This window comes from Protopterus annectens, chromosome 6.part0 (genome assembly GCF_019279795.1).
Source record: "Protopterus annectens isolate FY-2018-M chromosome 6.part0, PAN1.0, whole genome shotgun sequence".
In the NCBI taxonomy this organism is placed as follows: Eukaryota; Metazoa; Chordata; order Ceratodontiformes; family Protopteridae; genus Protopterus; species Protopterus annectens.
The window spans coordinates 1,096,489,895-1,096,511,690 of record NC_056737.1 but is presented as its reverse complement, the minus strand read 5'-3'; the positions used below and the strand labels follow the sequence as shown (position 1 = coordinate 1,096,511,690).

Sequence of the window (21,796 nt, the reverse complement as noted above, 5' to 3'; positions counted from 1 at the left end):
AGCAGCATAGCAAGCTGGCATTGAGCTTGGACTGAAAGTAATGGAATGGCTGCCACTATTTTATGCTTGCTAAGCAGAGCTTTGCTGTTTAGCAAGTGTTAAAAAATAAATAAAAAAAAAAGAGCGTGTGTGTGTGTGTGTGTGTGTGTGTGTGTGTGTGTGTGTGTGTGTGTGTGTGTGTGTGTGAATGCTTGCATGTGAGATCTAGCTAAAGCATTCAGTACAATACCCCGCGCTCAAGTGTTGTGGACAAACTCACCAAACTACACGTAAATCCATACAGAACTCACTGGACTGCCAGCTGGCTCACAGATAGGACCCAAGTCATCAGGACTGATGAGACCACTTCCACCAAGAGGCAGGTTACCAGTGGAGTACCACAGGACTCCGTCCTGGGCCCACTTCTGTTTGGCATCTACTTCCTGGAGATCAAGGTTAATGTCAAAGGCCTCTAGGCTCACCAAGTTTGCAGACAAGTGCAGATTGGGAGCCTACATAAAATCCCACATAACAACATCATAATGGATGAAAATCTAAAGTCATGGATTAAAACTCAATGCAAAAGAGTGAATTATACTGCCTTTTGGGAAAATGTCAATACAGGTAAATTACTCCATTAATAAAATACCACTAAGAGTCTGCCTGGCAGTTAGAGATCTGGGAACATATGTAGACAGCAATCTGACCTTTGAGCAACACATAGCCAAGGTGGTATAAAAATCATTCTACACCGCCCAACTTATAAATAAGGGTACAGCATCCAGCCCCTAGGAAATTATAGTACTACTCTTCTCTGCCCTTATCAGGCACATTATTGAGTACAATGCCCCCTCTGGCATGTACCTGATTAGGCATATGCAACAGTTGAAATGCCCACAGAGGTTCCTCACTAACAGAATCCAGGGTACTAACACACTGTTCTATACAGATTGCCTTACAACCCTGTCTCTATACTCTGTCTCCTACAGGTTGTTGAGAGGTCCAGACCTGATGGAGTTTTTGCACATCCATCACATTAACAGCACCAGAAACATTAGATATAGGGATTTAAACTTTGCTTGCAACATAAATAGAACATGCTAGCAAGACAAATATGTGTCTCAAAGGATCCCCATGCTTTGGAATAGGCTCCCCATCTATGTGAAACATAGCCCATCCCTAACCCTATTCAAATGTCACATTGACCACTGGATGGGAAACCGTAAATTCACCCCAGTGCTGACTCCCATGTCTCCTATACACAGAGGTCAACAGTAAACATACCCTAGCCAACATATCCCCAACATAACTTTTAGCAACACTCTAAATACCCCTCCAGTTTAGATGCACATATTACAAGAGGGTGCAACTGGATTGAGTTGCACGGCCAGGCTTGGAAAGCCCCTGGTGGTCATTAGCCTAGTAGTGTACACTTATGAACCTATACATGCATGCGCACACACACAGCACTCGTGTGCACGCACACACACACACACACACACACACACACACACACACACACAGAGCACTCGTGCGTACACACACACACACACACACACTCTTAAGCATGTATGATTCACTAATTTATGCATATAATTGGTGTATGTGTACGTAGAGTTACATATGTATGTGTATGTGTGTACACTCAACACATGCACATGAGATTTTGTTTCGTTGACAGGGTTCTACCTATATTTTCATATACAGACACACACAGATAGTCAGACCAACTGACAAATAAATGTTTACTCCCACTCCTAAGATTTAGCTCAGGAGGGAGTACAGAATAACATGTTATCTGTACAGGAGCCAGACATCTCACCATGCCCACAATGCTCGGGAAGAATAAGTTATTTAAACTAGTTTGTCACACTGAATTACTTGAAGATTTTTTTTTGACATTCCAAGCTCTTCTTTAAGAATGTTTTGTAAAAGGCAGTGAATTAAGGAAATAAAAATGGTTTATAATTTTCCAAAGTAACTTTCTGAAGCAGTTTATGGCACAAGGCCATCCAAGAATGTGTGGCCATCAGTTTGACTTTTATTAATGCCAAAAATACTAGCATTAGTGTTTCTTTAATATAAGCTAATTTATGTGCTGGCTTGTAGTGGTTGGAATCTGATACATAAAGATTGCCTTTCTTGTACTACACAGATGAGTTCAGCTTTAAATATCACCTTTCATTTAATCTGTTATTGTTTCTCATATGTTAGTTTTTGGGTCATGTTAAATGAGATGTCTGAGGCAGGGAACCACTATAACTTTTTCTTACTTAAAGGCAACCTTGTGTGTGTGAGAGATTCAGAGTCAGAGACTGACCCCTCTTCCTCTCTGTCCCGAAGCATAGCAGGCAAAAAACATTACTACTGTGAATCCAAAATGAAACTCCCAAAACAAGAAAATGCAGCAAAGCAGGCAAATACTGAAACAACACACAAAAGCCATGGCTTTTAAAGGCCTTTTTTTTTTTTTCAGAAAACTGCAGTGAACACAGCAATCCTGGTGGGAAAGAAGCAAACATACTTCGGTTCAACTCTAAAACACCATTTGTTGCCAAGTTAACCTAGTGCATTCACCTCATTATTAAACTATTGTTTTTTTTACTATAAAAAAAAAATCAAAAGCAACTCAGACATATGAAACTCCACTGCCAGTGTAACAAAAGCTAGATGTAGCAAATAATCACCACCTCACCAGCAACACTAAGAAAAAGGCAGATCAGATGGACAGAATCTTCTGAAAGACCTTTCGTTACATTTAGTGTTCACGCTAATGTATTTTCTTCTGTGGGGACATCTAACAATGACAGCTTGTGTCATTAGTTTGAAATGTTGCCAGATCTGCCACTTTACTTCGGAAGTCAGTATGGAAGGAGAATCTGAAGGGGCAGCTGCCAAGACAGTGGGACGTCTGTGACTGAACCCGTAGTAGTAACCATGTCATTTTATAACTGCAGTTCTCCACAACTCAACATTCTCTCACAGTTTTAAGCATACTACAGCAGATAAGCCATGAAGGCACAAAAAGCTGAGAAACAAACTCCTTTTTTTTTACATACAAACTAAAATATTCAGATGCTTTCTTTCCCTGGAATTACAGTAAAACAGTATGGCATATTCTACTTCCAGCAACTCTTTTCAACAGTACTGTTCCTTCACATAAATGCTTCCCAAAATTAACATAAGACCAACTTAAAAAGCAAGAAATTTTATACTATTTCACAAAATTTGTCAGTATGTAAAAAGAAAGCTTCGTGTCAAAGTCCTAAAGCTCAGAACACGGTCCAGAACCAAAAGTAATGACAATGGAAAAAAATTCTGTCCAAGGCAGGCATAGAGGACAGCAACAAATACTGGATAAAAAGGAAATCAGGTCACATGATTAGCCAGAAGGTGGTCCCTTCACAGACCATGGGTACCATGGTGGTTTAGCAGTGAGATCTCTGCCACACAGCTCCAGGGTCCAGTATCCTGTCCTTCAGTCTCTGTCTGCATGAAATTTTATATATTCTCCCTGCATCTGCATGGGTCTCCTCTAGTATTTCACTTTCCTCCCACCTCACAACAATATGCTGGTTGATGCGTTACTCTGAACTACCCACATATACTGTATTTACCAACAACTCCTTCTAACTAAACAGACCCGATCACTAGTCATTTGTGACAGATGTTTTTGCAAGCTTCCTCATACATCTTGGAATAATTTACCTAATCACATTACTGCTCTACATTATCTCACACTTTTTAAGAAAAAAATTACATACAGCCCAGGAATATGAATATGCTTGCTTTAGGGATCTTAGATAACATCATACGTAACTGTAAACAATGTTTTCTATGTAGCAGTTCAACTGCACAATTTGAAAAGGTGCATCTCATATCTGTGTCTTTGGTGTACCCTTTTACACAATTCTGTGTCCACAGTCTGATTATTAAACTATGTCACATTCTGTATACTATGTCACATTCTGTATACTATGTCACATTCTGTATACTATGTCACATTCTGTATACTATACACACAGGTTACATCCCAGCTTGCTTTGCTCTTTTACTTACCATTTCATTTTACAACTGACTGATTTTGTTTTTGATTATGTCTATTACATTAAAATAGTGGGTCTTTTGCTATGAGTGCCTCATATCCCGGATTGTGGATGAAAAGGGTCTTGTACTAGACAACTCATCTGGCTAAGAAACAAAAAAACAAATACATAAACGTTGGACATAAAAACAATCACACATCTGGTGCAGCCTCTGCAGCACACATGATCAACGTCCAACTTGTATCACACTACTCACTGTATGCACCCATCTGTATTAGGAGTTAGTATGATCGACATCCACCTTGCATCATACCACTCTTTGTATATGCACGTGTCTGTGTTGGGAGGCGTTAATATGATTGACATTCACCTTGTATCGTACCACTCTTTGTATGTGCACGTGTCTGTGTTAGGGTATGTTAGTATGATCAACATCTACCTTGTATCATACTAGTCTGCATATGTATGCTTGTCTGTGTTAGGAGTTAATACGATTGGCATTCACCTTGTATTGTACCACTCTTTGTATGTGCACATGTCTGTGTTAGGAGGAGTTAATACGATTGACATTCACCTTGTATTGTACCATTCTTTGTATGTGCACATGTCTGCGTTAGGGTGAATTAGTATGATCGACATCCAGCTTGTATCATACTACTCTGCATACGTACGCGTGTCTGTGTTAGGAGGAGTTAACATGATCGACATCCACCTTGTATCATACAACTCTGCATACGTACGCTTGTCTGTGTTAGGAGGAGTTAATATGATTGACATCCACCTTATATCATACAACTCTGCATACATACGCTTGTCTGTGTTAGGAGGAGTTAATATGATTGACATTCACCTTGTACTGTACCATTCTTTGTATGTGCACCTGTCTGTGTTAGGAGGAGTTAATACGATTGACATTCACCTTGTATTGTACCACTCTTTGTATGTGCACATGTCTGTGTTAGGAGGAGTTAATACGATTGACATTCACCTTGTACTGTACCATTCTTTGTATGTGCACCTGTCTGTGTTAGGAGGAGTTAATATGATCGACATCCACCTTGCATCATATTACTCTGCATACGTACGCATGTCTGTGTTAGGAGTTAATATGATCGACATCCACCTTGTATCATACTACTCTGCATACGTACGCGTGTCTGTGATAGGAGGAGTTAATATAATTGACATTCACCTTGTACTGTACCATTCTTTGTATGTGCACCTGTCTGTGTTAGGAGGAGTTAATATGATCGGCATCCACCTTGTATCATACTACTCTGCATACGTACGCGTGTCTGTGTTAGGAGGAGTTAATACGATTGACATTCACCTTGTATTGTACCATTCTTTGTATGTGCACCTGTCTGTGTTAGGAGGAGTTAATATGATTGACATCCACCTTGTATCATACTACTCTGTGTATGTACGCGTGTCTGTATCAGGAGTTAATACGATCGACATCCACTTTGTATCATACTACTCTGTGTATGTACGCATGTCTGTGATAGGAGTTAATGCGATCGACATCCACCTTGTATCATACTACTCTGTGTATGTACGTGTCTGTGTTAGGAGTTAATGCGATCGACATCCACCTTGTATCATACTACTCTGTGTATGTACGTGTCTGTGTTAGGAGTTAATGCGATCGACATCCACCTTGTATCATACTACTCTGTGTATATACGCATCTGTGTTAGGAGTTAATGCGATCGACATCCACTTTGTATCATACTACTCTGTGTATGTACGCGTGTCTGTGTTAGGAGTTAATACGATCGACATCCACCTTGTATCATACTACTCTGTGTATGTACGCGTGTCTGTATTAGGAGTTAATACGATCGACATCCACCTTGTATCATACTACTCTGTGTACGTACACGTGTCTGTATTAGGAGTTAATACGATCGACATCCACCTTGTATCATACTACTCTGTGTATGTACGCGTGTCTGTGATAGGAGGAATTAAAGGAGTGAGAAGATGACTATTGATAAGAAGAGAATTAGAAGAATGTAACCAGGAAATGCATCTTGCAAAAAGCTGAGAGGGCAGGGTGATGGCTTGGCTGTCTGGTACAAACCAGGTACCACATTTCCTCGTGAATCCTGGGCAGAACAAAGTGTGAAAGAAAGGTTTTAAGGACATCAATGACTGTCATGAGTACTAAGGAAATGTATGCTATCTACACAAAGGAGGTCAGGATGAACCAGAAGAGTCCAGCTATTGCAAACAGATAATCTTAAGTAGACGACACAAAGTGATCCTAGACAACAAAACTTGTCTAATAACGTGATGCCAGACACTAAGTAACAGAGTATCAGTTTAGCACACAAGGTTAAAGTGATGCCAGACACTAAGTAACAGTGTATCAGTTTAGCACACAAGGTTAAAGTGATGCCCGAGACTAAGTAACAGTGCATCAGTTTAGCACACAATGTTAGGTCTATGAGCAGCTATTAAGCTTCACCTTGTAGTTCTGTTTTTTTTCCCCACAGTTTTCATTTGCCTGTGGAGTGGCTCTGAGCAAGTCATTTAACCAGAAAGTACTCCCAGGATGTCCCTGAAAAAGGCACTTTAACTTACTGGATTTACCTTGTTAGTAAACAAAATAAAAATAAACTGATAAAAATACTATCACAATCTGTGCCTATTGTAAGGTTTCATCCAACTGACAGCAGACAGTGATTGAGAGTGGGTGGACATCAGCAACACATCTGTGCTTGCTCTGACCCTTTTCCTTGGTCTCTCTCTCCATTTCTTTGTTTAACTTTGGACTCCCTAGCCGTAGCCTGGTATAGAAGTTGCTAACCCAATCACACCACAAAGTTCTTACCAACGACACCTTCTCTCTTCCCTAACATCCTTAAATATCTGGAGTCCCCAAGGTGGATCTGTCCACTGAAAGTCATGCTCTTCGTCAGATCTATCACTAATAGACTTCTCTACTATCAGCGTTACTTTACGGGCCTCTTATCGATAATCCTGATGGCTACCCAGGATGCCACTAATATTAGCTACTGATATCAGCAATCTCCTTCTTTCAGCCATACGAGTTTCTTCTTGAAATCTCTATATTAAATCTGAGGAAAAAGGACAACAATTATAGTCTCTGGCACCTCCTGTCATTTGAGCTTTTTACTTAGGTAGAAGGATAGTTCTTAACCAAACAAAAAGTAATGTTCTAGATGTGAAAAGAGAGGTCACACAAAGAACTGAAGGCTTTTTTAAAAATTTTAATAAAAATAGTTTAACACTATTGCTTCTTGAATCTATGCACAGACACAGTATCAGAACTACAAAACATGTAAATATCTGGGCACGTCTCCCCTTGTTCTGGATCCTGTCAACCACGTCTGTAAAAAATACTACTATAACGTGTTGCATGAGGTTTTTAGTTTCACAGCCTACTTAGTTTTTTTATGTATACAATGATTTCAGTACAAGATGTATCTGACAACTCATCTCTCTAGGAAGCAAGAAGCTTCTGCTGATGCGTTTAACCTGGAAATATAGTGGCTTACCTATTAATTTAGGTATTGAAACATTGTGGGTTTAGTCCTTCACCATATCATGACCGGAGTTTTGAGCTGACAGAAAATGTTTAGGGAGCCTTCCTTACCAACAAAATAAATTGCAAAAACAACACTTTTTGCATCAAAACTGTCTAAGATTGTGTTGTATAATGCAAGGAAATTATACTTGACTTTAATCAAAACTGTAATATTGTGCTGTATAATGCAAGGAAATTATACTAGACTTTAATCAAAACAGTCTTAATATTGTGCTGTATAATGCAAGGACATTATATACAACTTTAAGCGTTTGTTACTTGCAATTGTTTCATAAATTGAGCAACATACTAGGGATTGTGTGTGTGAGAGACTATATATTCTGTATTTTTGTGGGTCAATCCTGAAAATGGTCAAGTCTTGGCCAGACCACTTACCTAGTAACTGAACAGAATAACTTATTGTCAAAGGGAATGTTTATTTATTTACTTTCATTATTTGTGTTCGTTCCAATGTTTATGGGCCTATTTTCAGATGAGGCAATGGTCAGTACTCATACTGACTAGAGTTACCCTGACCATTATTATAAGGAAATTCACCTACTCTTTTCATGCAAGTGGCAGGGGAGAGGCCTTTAACATCCAGATGGAATGTCAAATGAACCCAGGTAATTGGGACCTCGGACTAATGTCTGATTTGAAGGAAGACACTTTTCAGAATGCAGCAGTCTCACTACACTGCAGTACAGTCTCTCTGCTGGAAAGAATTTAAGCACTTAGTGTGCGGTCAGAACTCACAGCCTCTGATTTTCTCAGTATCAAAAGTGACCATGCTATCTGCTGAGTCAATAAAAATCTAAAGTTGCTAACTCCCTGCATTTAACTGCATCAGGAAAAGGTATAAAACAACTCAAAAGCAAAAAATCTGGCCTACAATTCAACTGAAATAAGCCCACATTTAAAGAAAATAACTTACTTGACCTCTTACTGAAACACAAGTTAAAAAAATATATAGGTTCACAGTGAGAAACCAAGTTTAGCACCTAAAGTCACTGGGAAACACGTCATTGGTCTCCAGACTGTATTCTTATTCATTATAAATGTCTAGATTTTTTTAAAATTCACTTACTCTTGTACTCTGCTGTATGCATAAAGTCATTTTGTTCCATGGCTACCAAGTCACAACTAGTCCTGGTTTTAGCATCTACTGTAACAAATACATTATTAGACATCATGGATTCCTGTACATGTCACAAGTTAGAGACAGCAATTCAAATAATGCCAGAGCAGTCATAACATTAAAAACTAAACACTTCTTCTAAATAACCTGCAAGGTTAAAAATGCGGATTGTGCTTTCAATCATTTTTTGTAAATTAGTTCCTTCATCATGGTAATTCTGTTGGTGGGACATCTCAGCACCCCCTGTGGTGGTGGTAGAGTAGCCTTATAAAAGTAAAATGCATCTCATGGTTGCCTGAACGATGAACACATCATCAATGTTGCTCACTAGTGACTATGTGGTCAGCAGCCCCCGCGGATGGGGTACTAACAGAATACAAAATACTTAACTATGTATAAAGTCTGTAGTGCACTGTTACTGACTACAGACTTAAAAAAGACTTGTGTACCTGTGATGCCTTACAAAGAACACACCTCCATATCACATGCACAAACACAAAAACTTTCTTTATCACTGTAGATAATATGGGAGTTGGCCAACTGCTCCTCACCACAAAGATGTAGAGGTCAGTATTTCAGTACCCCTAAAATAGGTAGTAGTCATTTTGGATTGGGGTCAGCTACTTAATTTCTTTGAAGACTGTCACTATCCATATGCAGCTATCAAGTCCCAATGCCAAGGTCCCAAGGGAGGTGGGGTAAGAACTCACAGACTGCATTATCATCCTGTACTGCAAGCAGACTTTTAAAACAAGGAGCTGAGACCTGATCTAGATGGCATTTGTCCAGCTGACATCAAGACTGGGAGGTCCATGATCCAGTCCACTCAAATAAGAGTTTGTGGCAGCCCTGATGGGACAGCACATCTTTGATGAAATGTAGCTATTAATTAGGTGTGGCACCATACGCAAAATCATTTCATAAGGGACGCAGTTTTAGGAGTGACTTATTCCCTTCCTATAGTATTTTCAATTAAGATTTTTGCCAGCTCCCCAGCTGGCCCTATGCAAGACGTTAGCTCATCAAAGTTGGTGTACTGTTCCAGCAGAAGACAACGGGGGAACTTCCGTATCAAGACATATGCGACACATTACTGTACCCATTTATTCTTTAACAGGTTTAACCCTTACGTTGTCCACAAAATACAAACATAATGCATTTGTAGAAGATATTCAGTCTCGCAAGATATTTAGGGAGAGAGCAGGAGTTCACCAGGTCACCAGAGCTGCAAGGAAAGACAGCGAAAAAGAGTTATTTGGATGATGTTATCTGTTCTCCATAAGAAACGTCTTCACTGGTCATTTGTTATACAAGACGGTAGGTAAATTAATAATTTTCTGTGCCAATTACAACTGAAAGCATCACAGTCAGGTACTTCTAACTGCATATCAGCCTGGACCTTATGGGTAAACATCTTCCAAACAGCATAACGGGAAGTTTAGCTCAGTTACACAAGATAAAATGAGAATCAAAGAAACAAAATAATGCAAAACCTAAAGTGAACCTTCCAGAGATTAAAAATAAAAAGATCACTGGCATGAGAAAAAATGTATGAAATCACGGACCTGTTCTACTAATGTGACATCACTGATCATGTCGATATAACTGACTCGCTGACACAAGGAAAATACAGGAAATCTGTGTGGTCAGTGTCCACCCGGGATGTTAACCATTCAGATGGGGTAGTAAACAGTTAATATTCAACAGGCCCTTCTTCTCACTGGGTGATGAAGTTCAGGAATCACCCCATCCAGAAGGACAGCTTAAAGGTGAGACCTCTAATTAGCACACTGTGTCAGGTCACATCATAATACAGAAGTCAGGTCTCACAGAGGCTGCATTAGAAATGGCACAGAAGGTTCCATGTAACTGCATTAACAGAGGGTAGGTCCCACACAACTTGCATCAAGAAGTGAAGGTCAATCTGTTGAGAGGCTACAACAGGAATTGTGGACAGACACCAAGTGGTACAAGGTCAGATTAGTAATGGGGGGAGAGGGGTCCAGTGGGAACGAGTTTTTTTGAAAATAGGAGTTTCTTCTCGAATACAAGGACACAAAAGGAATAGTTAAGATACCCGTTTTATAAAAATGTAACTTCAGGAATGGACAGTGTTTTCCATGTGGTAATAGGTTAATCAGAAATTGGGTGGGTAGCTCTTGGTGACACTATTAGGAACAGTAAACAAATCCTACCTGGTACCAAGTTACATCACGAATGGTGAGAGACAGGTACTTCTAGTGGAAGGATACTCTGGTAGTAGTGGGTTTTCCTTTTCATTTGGTCATCTGCTGATAGGATATAAGAACAGATCACAGCCCCATTTGTTAACAGATTATATCAGGGATTGGACAGGAATTTGTTGATAGGTTACTTCAGAAACAGAGGTGTTTTTCCATATGGTGAGAGGTGACACCAGGTATGGAGGGACAGAAATCATTTTCTGGCTGCAAGTCGCATTCAGGACAGAGGAGGGGGTCCACATCTCAATATGTTACACTAGAGAAAACACTGAGGGGATTCCATATACTGACAAGCTTACAGAATGATTATGCCTGAGAATTTTTAAGGAAAAACAGCAGGATTTTGAGCTGCCACACCAAGTTGGATGCAAGAAGATCTGTAAACAAAAAACAAGAGTTTAGATGAAAAGATAGCATCAGCCTCAGCAAGATGGCATCAGCCTCAGCCTCCAGAATACACAAGAAGAGAAGAGAGAGCAGTGAACATCAGTAACCAGAATTCAATGACAAACATTAATCTAATCCCCAGGAATAAAATGCAACAGAAACAGCAGCACAGCATTGGCTTCCAAAAATGCACTTGGAACAGACAGCCATAGACTCCATCATGCAGTAGAAATGATGCACTGGAACAGATACCATGTGCACCAGCCCAAAGAATGCACTGGAAAACAGGTTACCGGAACCAAACCCTGCAATCCAATGAAGATCTTAAGGGACTTTTTTTTTTTAAATCATTAATGTATAATTCAGCATTTCAGGCCTTTGTATGTATGGAATATAGCTAATTTTAATATTTTTTCTTGCTTTGCTTGTTATTTACTAAGAGGTTTTGTTTTAAAATGTGTACACAGTTGTCGTTTATTTATAAAATAAAACTTTTATGACTAAAAAAAGTATCTTATTTATTTATTTAATATTTGTTTACCAGGAAAGTCCGACTTGGAACAAAGCCAGTTTTCAACGGAGGCCCGGGGAGAAATGCTGCAGATGCATGTCTTTGTAATGGGGGAAGAAACCGGAGTACCCAGAAAAAACCCACACAAATGCAGGAAGGACATGCAGACTCCACACGGCAGGCACTTCAGAGGAGAACCTCTTGCTGTGAAGTGAAAATGCTACCGCTGCACTACTGCACCATCCGTCTTAATCTCAAGGGTTTGCTTGATGAAAGACCTATACTTTTCCACATCATGGCACATCCAACTAGTGTACTCACACATTCTTACACATGTTTAACTCTTAAGCTGCTGTCTGAATACAGTTCTTCTGTGTGCAGAGATAAATCCCTGACCATAACCAAACAAGCAGCATCCAAATTAAAGGTTCCAGTAATGGAGAAGCAGGGTAGACATAAGCAGTAAGTATCTATCCTGGAAGGAAGGAGGTGGCCACAGTCCACTACCACACCTACTCAACAGACAAGCACAACATGGACACTTCCCAATCCCACAGTGCTGCTTGACTCTGTCAAGCCATGTCCTTGTTGCAGCATTCATGATCAGGTCCATAACAACAGCTATTGGGTGGGGTAGCCTAGAAAAGGAAAACACACCTCATGGTTGCCTGAATGATGAACACACCATGAATGTCTTGCACTCTGGTGACAGGGAATTAATATTTGGAAGTGGTGGTGGTGGCTATGTGGTCAGCAGCCACAGTGGACAAAGTCAGAAGGACATTATAAAATGCTTGCAGAATACAGATCATATACAAGCTGTGCAAGATGCTTCATTGCACAACTCTGCAAAAATTCCAGCAATGAGTAAAGGTAGTGTTGATTCTTAATCCGGTTCAAACAAGACATTGACTCTTTTAATCAAGAGATATGTATTCACCCAATGGGTCATATCTAAAAGTAAATGTGTGAGACCAAAAATTTTAGTGAAGGCATACACTGTCTTACCTCCATGCGAGCTTTGTAGAATTCAACATCATGCAGCTTTTCTTTGCACCTGGCAAGCTCAGCTTCCAGCCTGTCCACTCGACTGGCCTTCTCTCGAAGGGAGTCCAACTCATCTCTGTATGCTCGTACTAGCCTGGCATCAGCACTTAGCTGCATATTCTGTGTGAAGGAAAAAAAATGCTTGTTCAAAATAATTCAAAATGTAAAACAAATAACCAACCCTTTTAGATGTATGCACTATCAGTATGAGGAATAATATACATAAAGGAATGTCTCTCAGAAGTGTTGGTGCAATTCTGCACTATTCCCTTGGAGACCTGGGTTAATAATTGGTCAGAGCTTCCTTGTTTAGTTGACTAAATCACAAAGAACAACTTAGCAGGAGATTGTATCACCTTCATAGAGAGCTCTGTGGCCTGGCATTCTTAACAGATCCAACAGCTGCAGTAACAACAAAGCACTAAATGTAAAAAATGCAATCAAATAAAAAGTAACATCCTCTTGTCTCATAGGTAAGTACTAGGATATTTGCCCAAGGGCATTTATAAGCCTAGCCAGAGTGTGTTGGCTTTCGACAAACCCCTTAGATTAGTTCCCTGTGCCTCTGACCAGCAGAGCCATTAGTTCCCTGCGCCTCAGTCCAGCAGAGCCACTGCAGTGATCGCCGGGTAACTTTTCTGTTTCCCATCCACCCGTCAAGGTTTCTCTTGAAGAGTGCTAGTGAGGGGCTCTGCCTAATGTATATTGGAATCTTGTTCCAAAGCATGGGGAGTCTCTGGGTCAGGAATCTATCCCTCCAGCAAATCCTATTTATCATTGTGGTAAGGTTTATATCCCTGGAGCGTGTGGCTCTCAGGGATTTGTTTTTTTTTTAGGTGGAGCATGTCCATCAATTCTGGGTTGGCCATGGCCTTGTAGGTCAAGCAGAGGTCACCTCTGAGTAAGTGGTATGCAACAGAGTACAGCTGGAGTTTCTTTAGTCAGACTGCATAGGTCATCAGTTTGAGGCCAGTAATCCTCTTGTGGTCTTTCCAGCTGTTGCAGGTGTCTTATAAGGTACATCTCAAATGGGGCATTGTATTCTATGATGGGTCTAATGAGTGATGAGTAGAGAGGCACAATAACCTCCTTTGTTCTGGATGAGAACCCTTTTGAAATTAGGTGGGCCACATAGAAGGATTTTCTAACCACCTTGGCAATATGATTATCAAAGGAGAGATTGCTATCTACTTGGGTCCCCAGATCCCTTATTACTTTTTCTGCATTTAGGGGACTACCACCAATGTGGTAGTTCATGGGTACTTTGTTTTTTCCAAAGGGGATGACTATGCACCCTTTTGGCATTCAGCTTGAGGCCATGATTTTGACACCAGGTATCCATCTCAGTGAGACCCTTCTGGAGGGTGTCTGTATCAGCCAGAGAATCAATTATGGCCTCTAGTTTGCAGTCGTCTGCGAACTTGGTCAGCTAAAGTCCTCCTGTGCTTGCCTATACCTCTGAGAAGTATATACCGAACAGGAGGGGTCCTAGGACTAAGCCCTGGGGGACGCCACTTGTAACTGGTTTAGAGTCGGACCTAGAGTCTGCAACTCTCACTGTGTGGGTTCTGTCCGTGAGCCAATTTGCAACCCATCTCGTGACGTAGGGGTTAATGTTCAGGTTGGTGAGTATATCTATAATACCAGAATGGGGAATGGTGTTGAAAGCCTTTGCAAGGTCTAGGTAGGCTATGTGGGCCTCCTTACCCTCATCTAATGCCTTAGTAACTGTCTCAAAGAAGTCCACCAGGTTTAGAAGGCATGATCTGCCCTTAACAAAGCCAAACTGGCTGGGGTCCAAAGTTTGGAGGTTCCCGATGTCTCTGTTAATGAGTTCCATGATCGTGCGCTCCATAGCCTTGCAGACCAGGCTAATCAGGCTTATAGGGCGATAGTTCCCTGAGGGCAATTGTGGCGCCACCGTTGTGGAGTGGGATAACTATTGCTGTGTGCCACTCTGTGGGTACGTAGCCTGTAGAGAGACTGAGTTTGAACAGTGTGTTTAGGTGAGGGGTTAGTTCATTTTAGAGCTCTGATAAGACACAGCCTGGGACACTGCCCGGTCCCATTGAGGCTGTGTTTTTGGCTTTGGATAGGGCTGTTTTAACCTGTGTGTCGGTGATTGCTGGGGCCTTACATTCTTCTGGTATGGTTATGGGCCTTTTAGGGGGTGAGAGCGGTGTGAAGTTTGCACTGAACCTGTCTGGAAAAATGTTGGCAATATCAGTCGGTTCAGTGTATTTTGTGCCATTCTGCACCAACTCAGAGCAGATCTGAGAGTTTCCACTTAGGTTCTTGACATAGCTAAAGAACGCTTTGTGGTTATCTTTGGAGTCACTGGCAATTTTTCTTTCGAAGCTAGCCTTGGATGATTTAATGAGGGATCATAGCTTCTTGCTGATACTGATCAGGGATGTCTTTCCTTCTAGGAATTTTGCTCTTATCTGTACTAGTTTCCTCCTTCTATTGTAGAGCCTGTTTATGGCAGGGGTCCACCAGACTGGTTTCCTTTTCTTGGAGGAGTGAGTCTTGGTTTTACTTGGGATAGCACAATCCATGCATTCCTGCAGATGATCATAGAGTGCCTTTGTATAGGTTTCAGCAGCATGGACAGCACTGTCCATTGGTGTGGGGGCTGTGAACCTTTCCACTTTGGTCTTAAGCAACGTGAAGTTTGCTTTTGAAAAGTTTTTCACAGTGGTTTTCTTGATTGGGGTTGAAGGTGGAATGTGAATATCCAGAGTGATTAGTCTATGGTCTGATCTAACCAGCGAGGAGTTAACGTCAGGTGAGGAACACTGGTCGCCCATGTTGGTGATGACCGGGTCCAATATGTTGTTCCCTCTGGTGGGGGTGTTGACCAATTGATCCAGGGTGTTCAAGTTTATAAATTCTAGGAAGCGTTGGGCATGGGAGTTAGTACTTGAGTAGTTCTCCCAGTTAATGTCTGGGTAATTGAAATCACCCAGTATTAGGGTGTTTGGTAGGACCTTCATATTTCCCTGTGTCTCCAGAAATGTGGAATGGGGGTCCTGGGTCATGGTGGGTGATCTGTAGCAAACTACAATTTAGATTGCAGTTTTGCCCATTGTTAGTTGCACTTGGATGATAGAAAAAGCAGATGCAATCTTCAATAAGCAACCCAGTTAGTACGATAAATCCTTTATTTGGACAAAAAGACAAGCTCAAAACAAGCGCTTTCGCCTGGTTGTACCAGGCTTTATCAAGTTCATTAACACAAATAGTTCCAAGTCTTTTATACTCTTGAAAGTTGATCAAGTGATCTTAATAACTTAATTGATTAATTGTGAAGTTGCTAAGTAAATTACTGACCTTAAATGGAAATAGTACAAATTTTGTTAAAGAAATAAAAATATAATGTTCAGCCTAAGAATAAAATCCATCCTAAAAATAAAGCGTGTAAAAAATATATATGTTTAAAACCATTGCAAGCATTGCAAAAATTCATAGAAATATGTGTTTGTTAAAAAAGGAGATAGAATTTATTAAACCCTTACAATGCACTGACAGCTGTTGAATAGAACTGCTGTCTTCCTGCTAAAGAAATGCAGAACTTCCATTTTAATGAGGTTGAACAAAGTCTGTCCTGAATTGTGAACACTGTGGAAAATAATTGTTTAGTATGTCCATACAATTCTTTCGACAGTGGGGGTAATGTTAACCAGTGTGACTTTTATGCATGTCCATGCTACTGTATTATAACTTGTCTCTGGTGATTTTTAAAACACTAATGAGACTGATAGTATCATTTAAACCTGGGGGCTTGGTTACATTTAGCTTCAGTTGCCAAATAAGCCGGGTTTCCCAATCTCCACCTCTAGGGTCATGTGGAACCTGTTCAAGTACAAAAAACTTTAATTGCATGTTTGTGCAACTCAAAGAATGTTTCTAAAAGGCGTTGGTGTCTCTTTTCTTCTCTATGTCATAGAGATGCTCATAAATCCTCCTTTTGAGCATCCTCTCGGTCTTTCCTACATAGAAACTAGAACATGTCACACAAACACAATTCTTGCTTTTATTTGCCTTCTAGAAAGTTGAAACTGGGTTCCTATGGCAGATATACTTGTTCAACCAAGGGAGTGGTTTATTTAGGCGTTTGTGTGACATGTTCTAGTTTCTATGTAGGAAAGACCGAGAGGATGCTCAAAAGGAGGATTTATGAGCATCTCTATGACAGAGAAGAAAAGAGACACCAACGCCTTTTAGAAACATTCTTTGCGTTGCACAAACATGCAATAAAAGTTTTTTGTACTTCCACATGACCCTAGAGGTGGAGATTGGGAAACCCGGCTTGAAAACAGAGAACTTATTTGGCAACTGAAGCTAAATGTAACCAAGCCCCCAGGTTTAAATGATACTATCAGTCTCATTAGTGTTTTAAAAATCACCAGAGACAAGTTATAATACAGTAGCATGGACATGCATAAAAGTCACACTGGTTAACATTACCCCCACTGTCGAAAGAATTGTATGGACATACTAAACAATTATTTTCCACAGTGTTCACAATTCAGGACAGACTTTGTTCAACCTCATTAAAATGGAAGTTCTGCATTTCTTTAGCAGGAAGACAGCAGTTCTATTCAACAGCTGTCAGTGCATTGTAAGGGTTTAATAAATTCTATCTCCTTTTAACAAACACATATTTTATGAATTTTGCAATGCTTGCAACGGTTTTAAACATATATATTTTTACACGCTTTATTTTAGGATGGATTTTATTCTTAGGCTGAACATTATATTTTTATTTCTTTAACAAAATTTGTACTATTTCCATTTAAGGTCAGTAATTTACCTAGCAACTTCACAATTAATCAATTAAGTTATTAAGATCACATGATCAACTTTCAAGAGTATAAAAGACTTGGAACTATTTGTGTTAATGAACTTGATAAAGCCTGGTACAACCAGGCTTGTTTTGAGCTTGTCTTTTTGTCCAAATAAAGGATTTATCGTACTAACTGGGTTGCTTATTGAAGATTGCATCTGCTTTTTCTATTGTTCCAGTTGGGATTTACTTCTGCTACTTGTGACATTACAGTTGAAAGCTGAGCAACGCTGGTATTTGCTTGTGGAGTTTTCCTGTTACTGGTTTGTGTTTCTTTTACTTTTTGAGTGCACTTGGATGATCTCTGATGCATCGTGCTGCACCACTAACCTGGAGGTGTGAGTACCCTTGATGAATATGGATACACCCCCCGTCTTTTGTGTTTCGGTCCGGGTTCTGTGGCCGAAAGGTATGGTATGAGTTATAGCCTGGTAGTGCTGGGGTGCTCTCTGGAGCCTTAAACCAGGTTTCTGTTACTGCACAGATATCGATGTTCTCCATACTGTGGAGTGCCTCGAGTGCGTGCATTTTGAGGTTTAGACTTCTGGCATTGAGTAGCATTACCCTCAGTTTTTGGTTACTTGCGCTATTTACGGTGGTGGGTTTGTCATTAGAGCCTTGTCTAAAAAAGGTACTATGGGGGTGGTAAGAGCCTTTGCCAGTATTCGAAAGCCTAAGGGTGACAGGTGCAAGCCATCTCTTGCAAATCAACATGGCTTGTAGAGCATGTCATCCCAGGCAGACAGATACTGGATCCCCTTTGAATGACACCAGAAACTTAGCCAATTGTTGAAGTTTATCATTTTTTCTTTATACTGTGGCATCCTTCTTGGTGAGGGTAGGATGCTACTCAAGGTCAGGGTCATACCTGCCTGGGCTACATGATCAGAGAGCTCTTCCATGTCTCTTTTCATATAGTTCAGGGAGGTACGTCTCAGGTCATTCACACCAACATGGACAATGACAGAGTCATATTTGTACTTGTTCTGGATTGACCTGAGTGCTTGTGTTATGTGGCGGATCCTGACACCCAACAGACCGCTATCAGTAACCTTCTTGTTCAGCCTAGTGAGTGGGACATCAGTGTGCCTGACTATAGAGTCACCTATTCATAGTATGTTGGGAATGTTATTTTGCCTTAAGGGCTGTGATTGCATGGCGCACTGATTATGTGAAGTATGTGTTTCATGGCTGGTGATGGGTTGTGGAGGTTGTTTGGATGTCTGCTTTGCAGGTCTCTGTTGCTTTTGCAGATTTTTATTTAGAGCCTCAGAGTATGTTTTCGTGTATTTATGTGTGTTATTTGCCTGTGTTGGTTTGTTAGGTCTATGTGAGACTGGTGGTGTGTTACAAGTATTACCCTTCTCCTCTTGATTGTCAGTTACAGCTTCTTCAGTTACAGTTTCTTCAGAATATTCTTATTAAATAAAATGAACAAGGTAAGAGATTATATTTCTGCAGAGCTATAACCAGAAAAACATTTCAGCTATCCAAATACTTCTAAAATGGACCCACAGAAAATGACAGACTTACAATAGACCAACAACGAGCATCACTCTGCAAGATTACTGAACACAAGATGTTAACATATTAAAAAATGAGGAACCGTATTCCCTGGTATATGAAAATATACTTGAAAGGTGAATACTTGTGAAGTAAAGGACTCAAGACAACATAAAAAATGTGCACTATAAAAAAAAAGTCTCAGAATTTATTTTATTTACAATCGAGTACAGGAAGACTTCAAACGTTTATCTGGTAGAACAATCTGCATAAAATAAAGTATACAATACAAGCAGAAGCAGCTGTCAACATGGAAACAACTCAGAGGGATCTGTGTTGTTAAAAAATGAACCAACATAACTAACCAACTACTAACTGGGCTACTCTAATATAAACAGAACGGTACAGGTAAAGCCCAATAAGAAGCACGCCTCTAAGAACGTCTATGTTGTCTTAAATTCAAAGAACCTTTAGAGCAAAATGTAAAAATTACAAATCTCCTATAAGGGAGTTCATCAGTGCAGATCAGAAAACACTGCAACTATGGAACCCAATACACAGATAAAATAACTACACCTCACAGAAACTGATATCTGTATGATTAGCAGGAGAGCAGCGAAGCTAGGTTAACAAATACTTTAAAAAGGCATTTTAATTAAACAGATAACCACTACTGAATGAAAACAATGTTTTCTTGGTATTAAAATGAAATAATTAAATTTGCTTCAAAAGGAATGAACACTGATGCCTTTCTTAGAAACAATGAAATGTTCAGTTTTTCACAGTGCACCTCTTTCACAGAAATCAATTTTATGCAGACTGTGTTGTATGTAGTTGGTCAAACTATGAATGTTCCCACAGTCTAAGCTTTGCAAAGTATGCAGAAGGAAGAACTGACAGAACAGCATCCTGGGTTAGGATACATGACCCACTTACTCCAACCTATTTTACTTCTGTGTGTTGGCCCGGAGAGCCAGCTGGGCACAAACCTTTTACACTGAAGGCCCACGGTATAAAAGCTCTTACCAAAAAGCCATGCAACAAAATCAAATATCAATAATATAGACACAGAAATGTGTACACATCTGTACAGTGGTACTATGAAAATGAGGAAAGTTACAATTCATACATATATATTTAAATGGTGAAAATATACTTCATTTCTGGAAATGTTTTAATTATTTAATAACTTGGTCAAACCAAGAGCACCATGGATCAGGTCTGTGGCACAGAGTGCTGAGATGCTGACTGTGGCCCCATGATGTGGGACTGATATCAGGTCTGTGTCACAGAGTGCTGAGGTCCTGACTGTGACCCCATGATGTGAGACTGAGATCAGGTCTGTGACACAAAGTGCTGAGGTCCTGACTGTGATCCCCATGATGAGGTCAGGTCTGTGGCACAGAGTGCTGAGGTCCTGACTGCGACCCCCATGATGTGGGACTGATATCAGGTATGTGGCACTGAGTGCTGAGGTCCTGACTGTGACCCCATGATGTGGGACTGATATCAGGTCTGTGGCACAGAGTGCTGAGGTCCTGACTGTAACCCCATGATGCGAGACTGATATCAGGTCTGTGGCACAGAGTGCTGAGGTCCTGACTGTGACCCCATGATGTGGGACTGATATCAGGTCTGTGGCACAGAGTGCTGAGGTCCTGACTGTGACCCCATGATGTGGGACTGATATCAGGTCTGTGGCACAGAGTGCTGAGGTCCTGACTGTAACCCCATGATGCGAGACTGATATCAGGTCTGTGGCACAGAGAGCTGAGGTCCTGACTGTGACCCCATGATGTGGGACTGATATCAGGTCTGTGGCACAGAGTGCTGAGGTCCTGACTGTGACCCCATGATGTGGGACTGATATCAGGTCTGTGGCACAGAGTGCTGAGGTCCTGACTGTAACCCCATGACAGATTGCAGCCCTGGGCATGGATCAACCGACAAGGCAGGGTGAGAGTGAATGGCTGATGCTGATCTGAGCAACTTTGGGGTGGACTGTCTTCTTGTGTGGCTGTAGCATTTAGCAGCTGGGCTAAGATGTTTGTGTTCAGCAAACTGTGCATGGGAGAGCAGACACATTAAGCAGATCCATGGAAGTGTATACATAACATGAGGTGGTTCTGTGGGAGTCTGTAGATGTCAGACTGCATCAGGACAAGTATAGGGATCAAAGGGGGAAAAACATCCTCCGATCGGATCTCATCCCAGCAACTCAAGATGTTACAGGAACAAACAGGTAAATGGATGGAAGAGAATTAAAGACCGACAGGCATGAGACTAAAATAACCTAGAAAACAAGAACAGCAAAGTCATATGTATAATGTACTGTGCACTGAATGGTCATATGTATAATGTACTGTGCACTGAATGGTCATATGTATAATGTACTGTGCACTGAATGGTCATATGTATAATGTACTGTGCACTGAATGGTCATATGTATAATGTACTGTGCACTGAATGGTCATATGTATAATGTAATGTGCACCGAATGGTCATATGTATAATGTACTGTGCACCGAATGGTCATA

General features: G+C 40.6%; 1 protein-coding gene across 2 annotated transcripts in view; it reads right to left on the bottom strand.

Moving 5' to 3' along the window:
- The window catches only part of CCDC88C (coiled-coil domain containing 88C), a 1,480,266-nt gene that overhangs the window by 511,470 nt on the left and 947,000 nt on the right, over positions 1 to 21,796 (bottom strand). For both annotated transcript variants that reach the window (XM_044074710.1, XM_044074709.1), the window contains exon 10: positions 12,869 to 13,027. In XM_044074710.1, the coding sequence (XP_043930645.1) occupies positions 12,869 to 13,027 (159 nt within the window). The remainder of the gene's footprint in view (positions 1 to 12,868; positions 13,028 to 21,796) is intronic.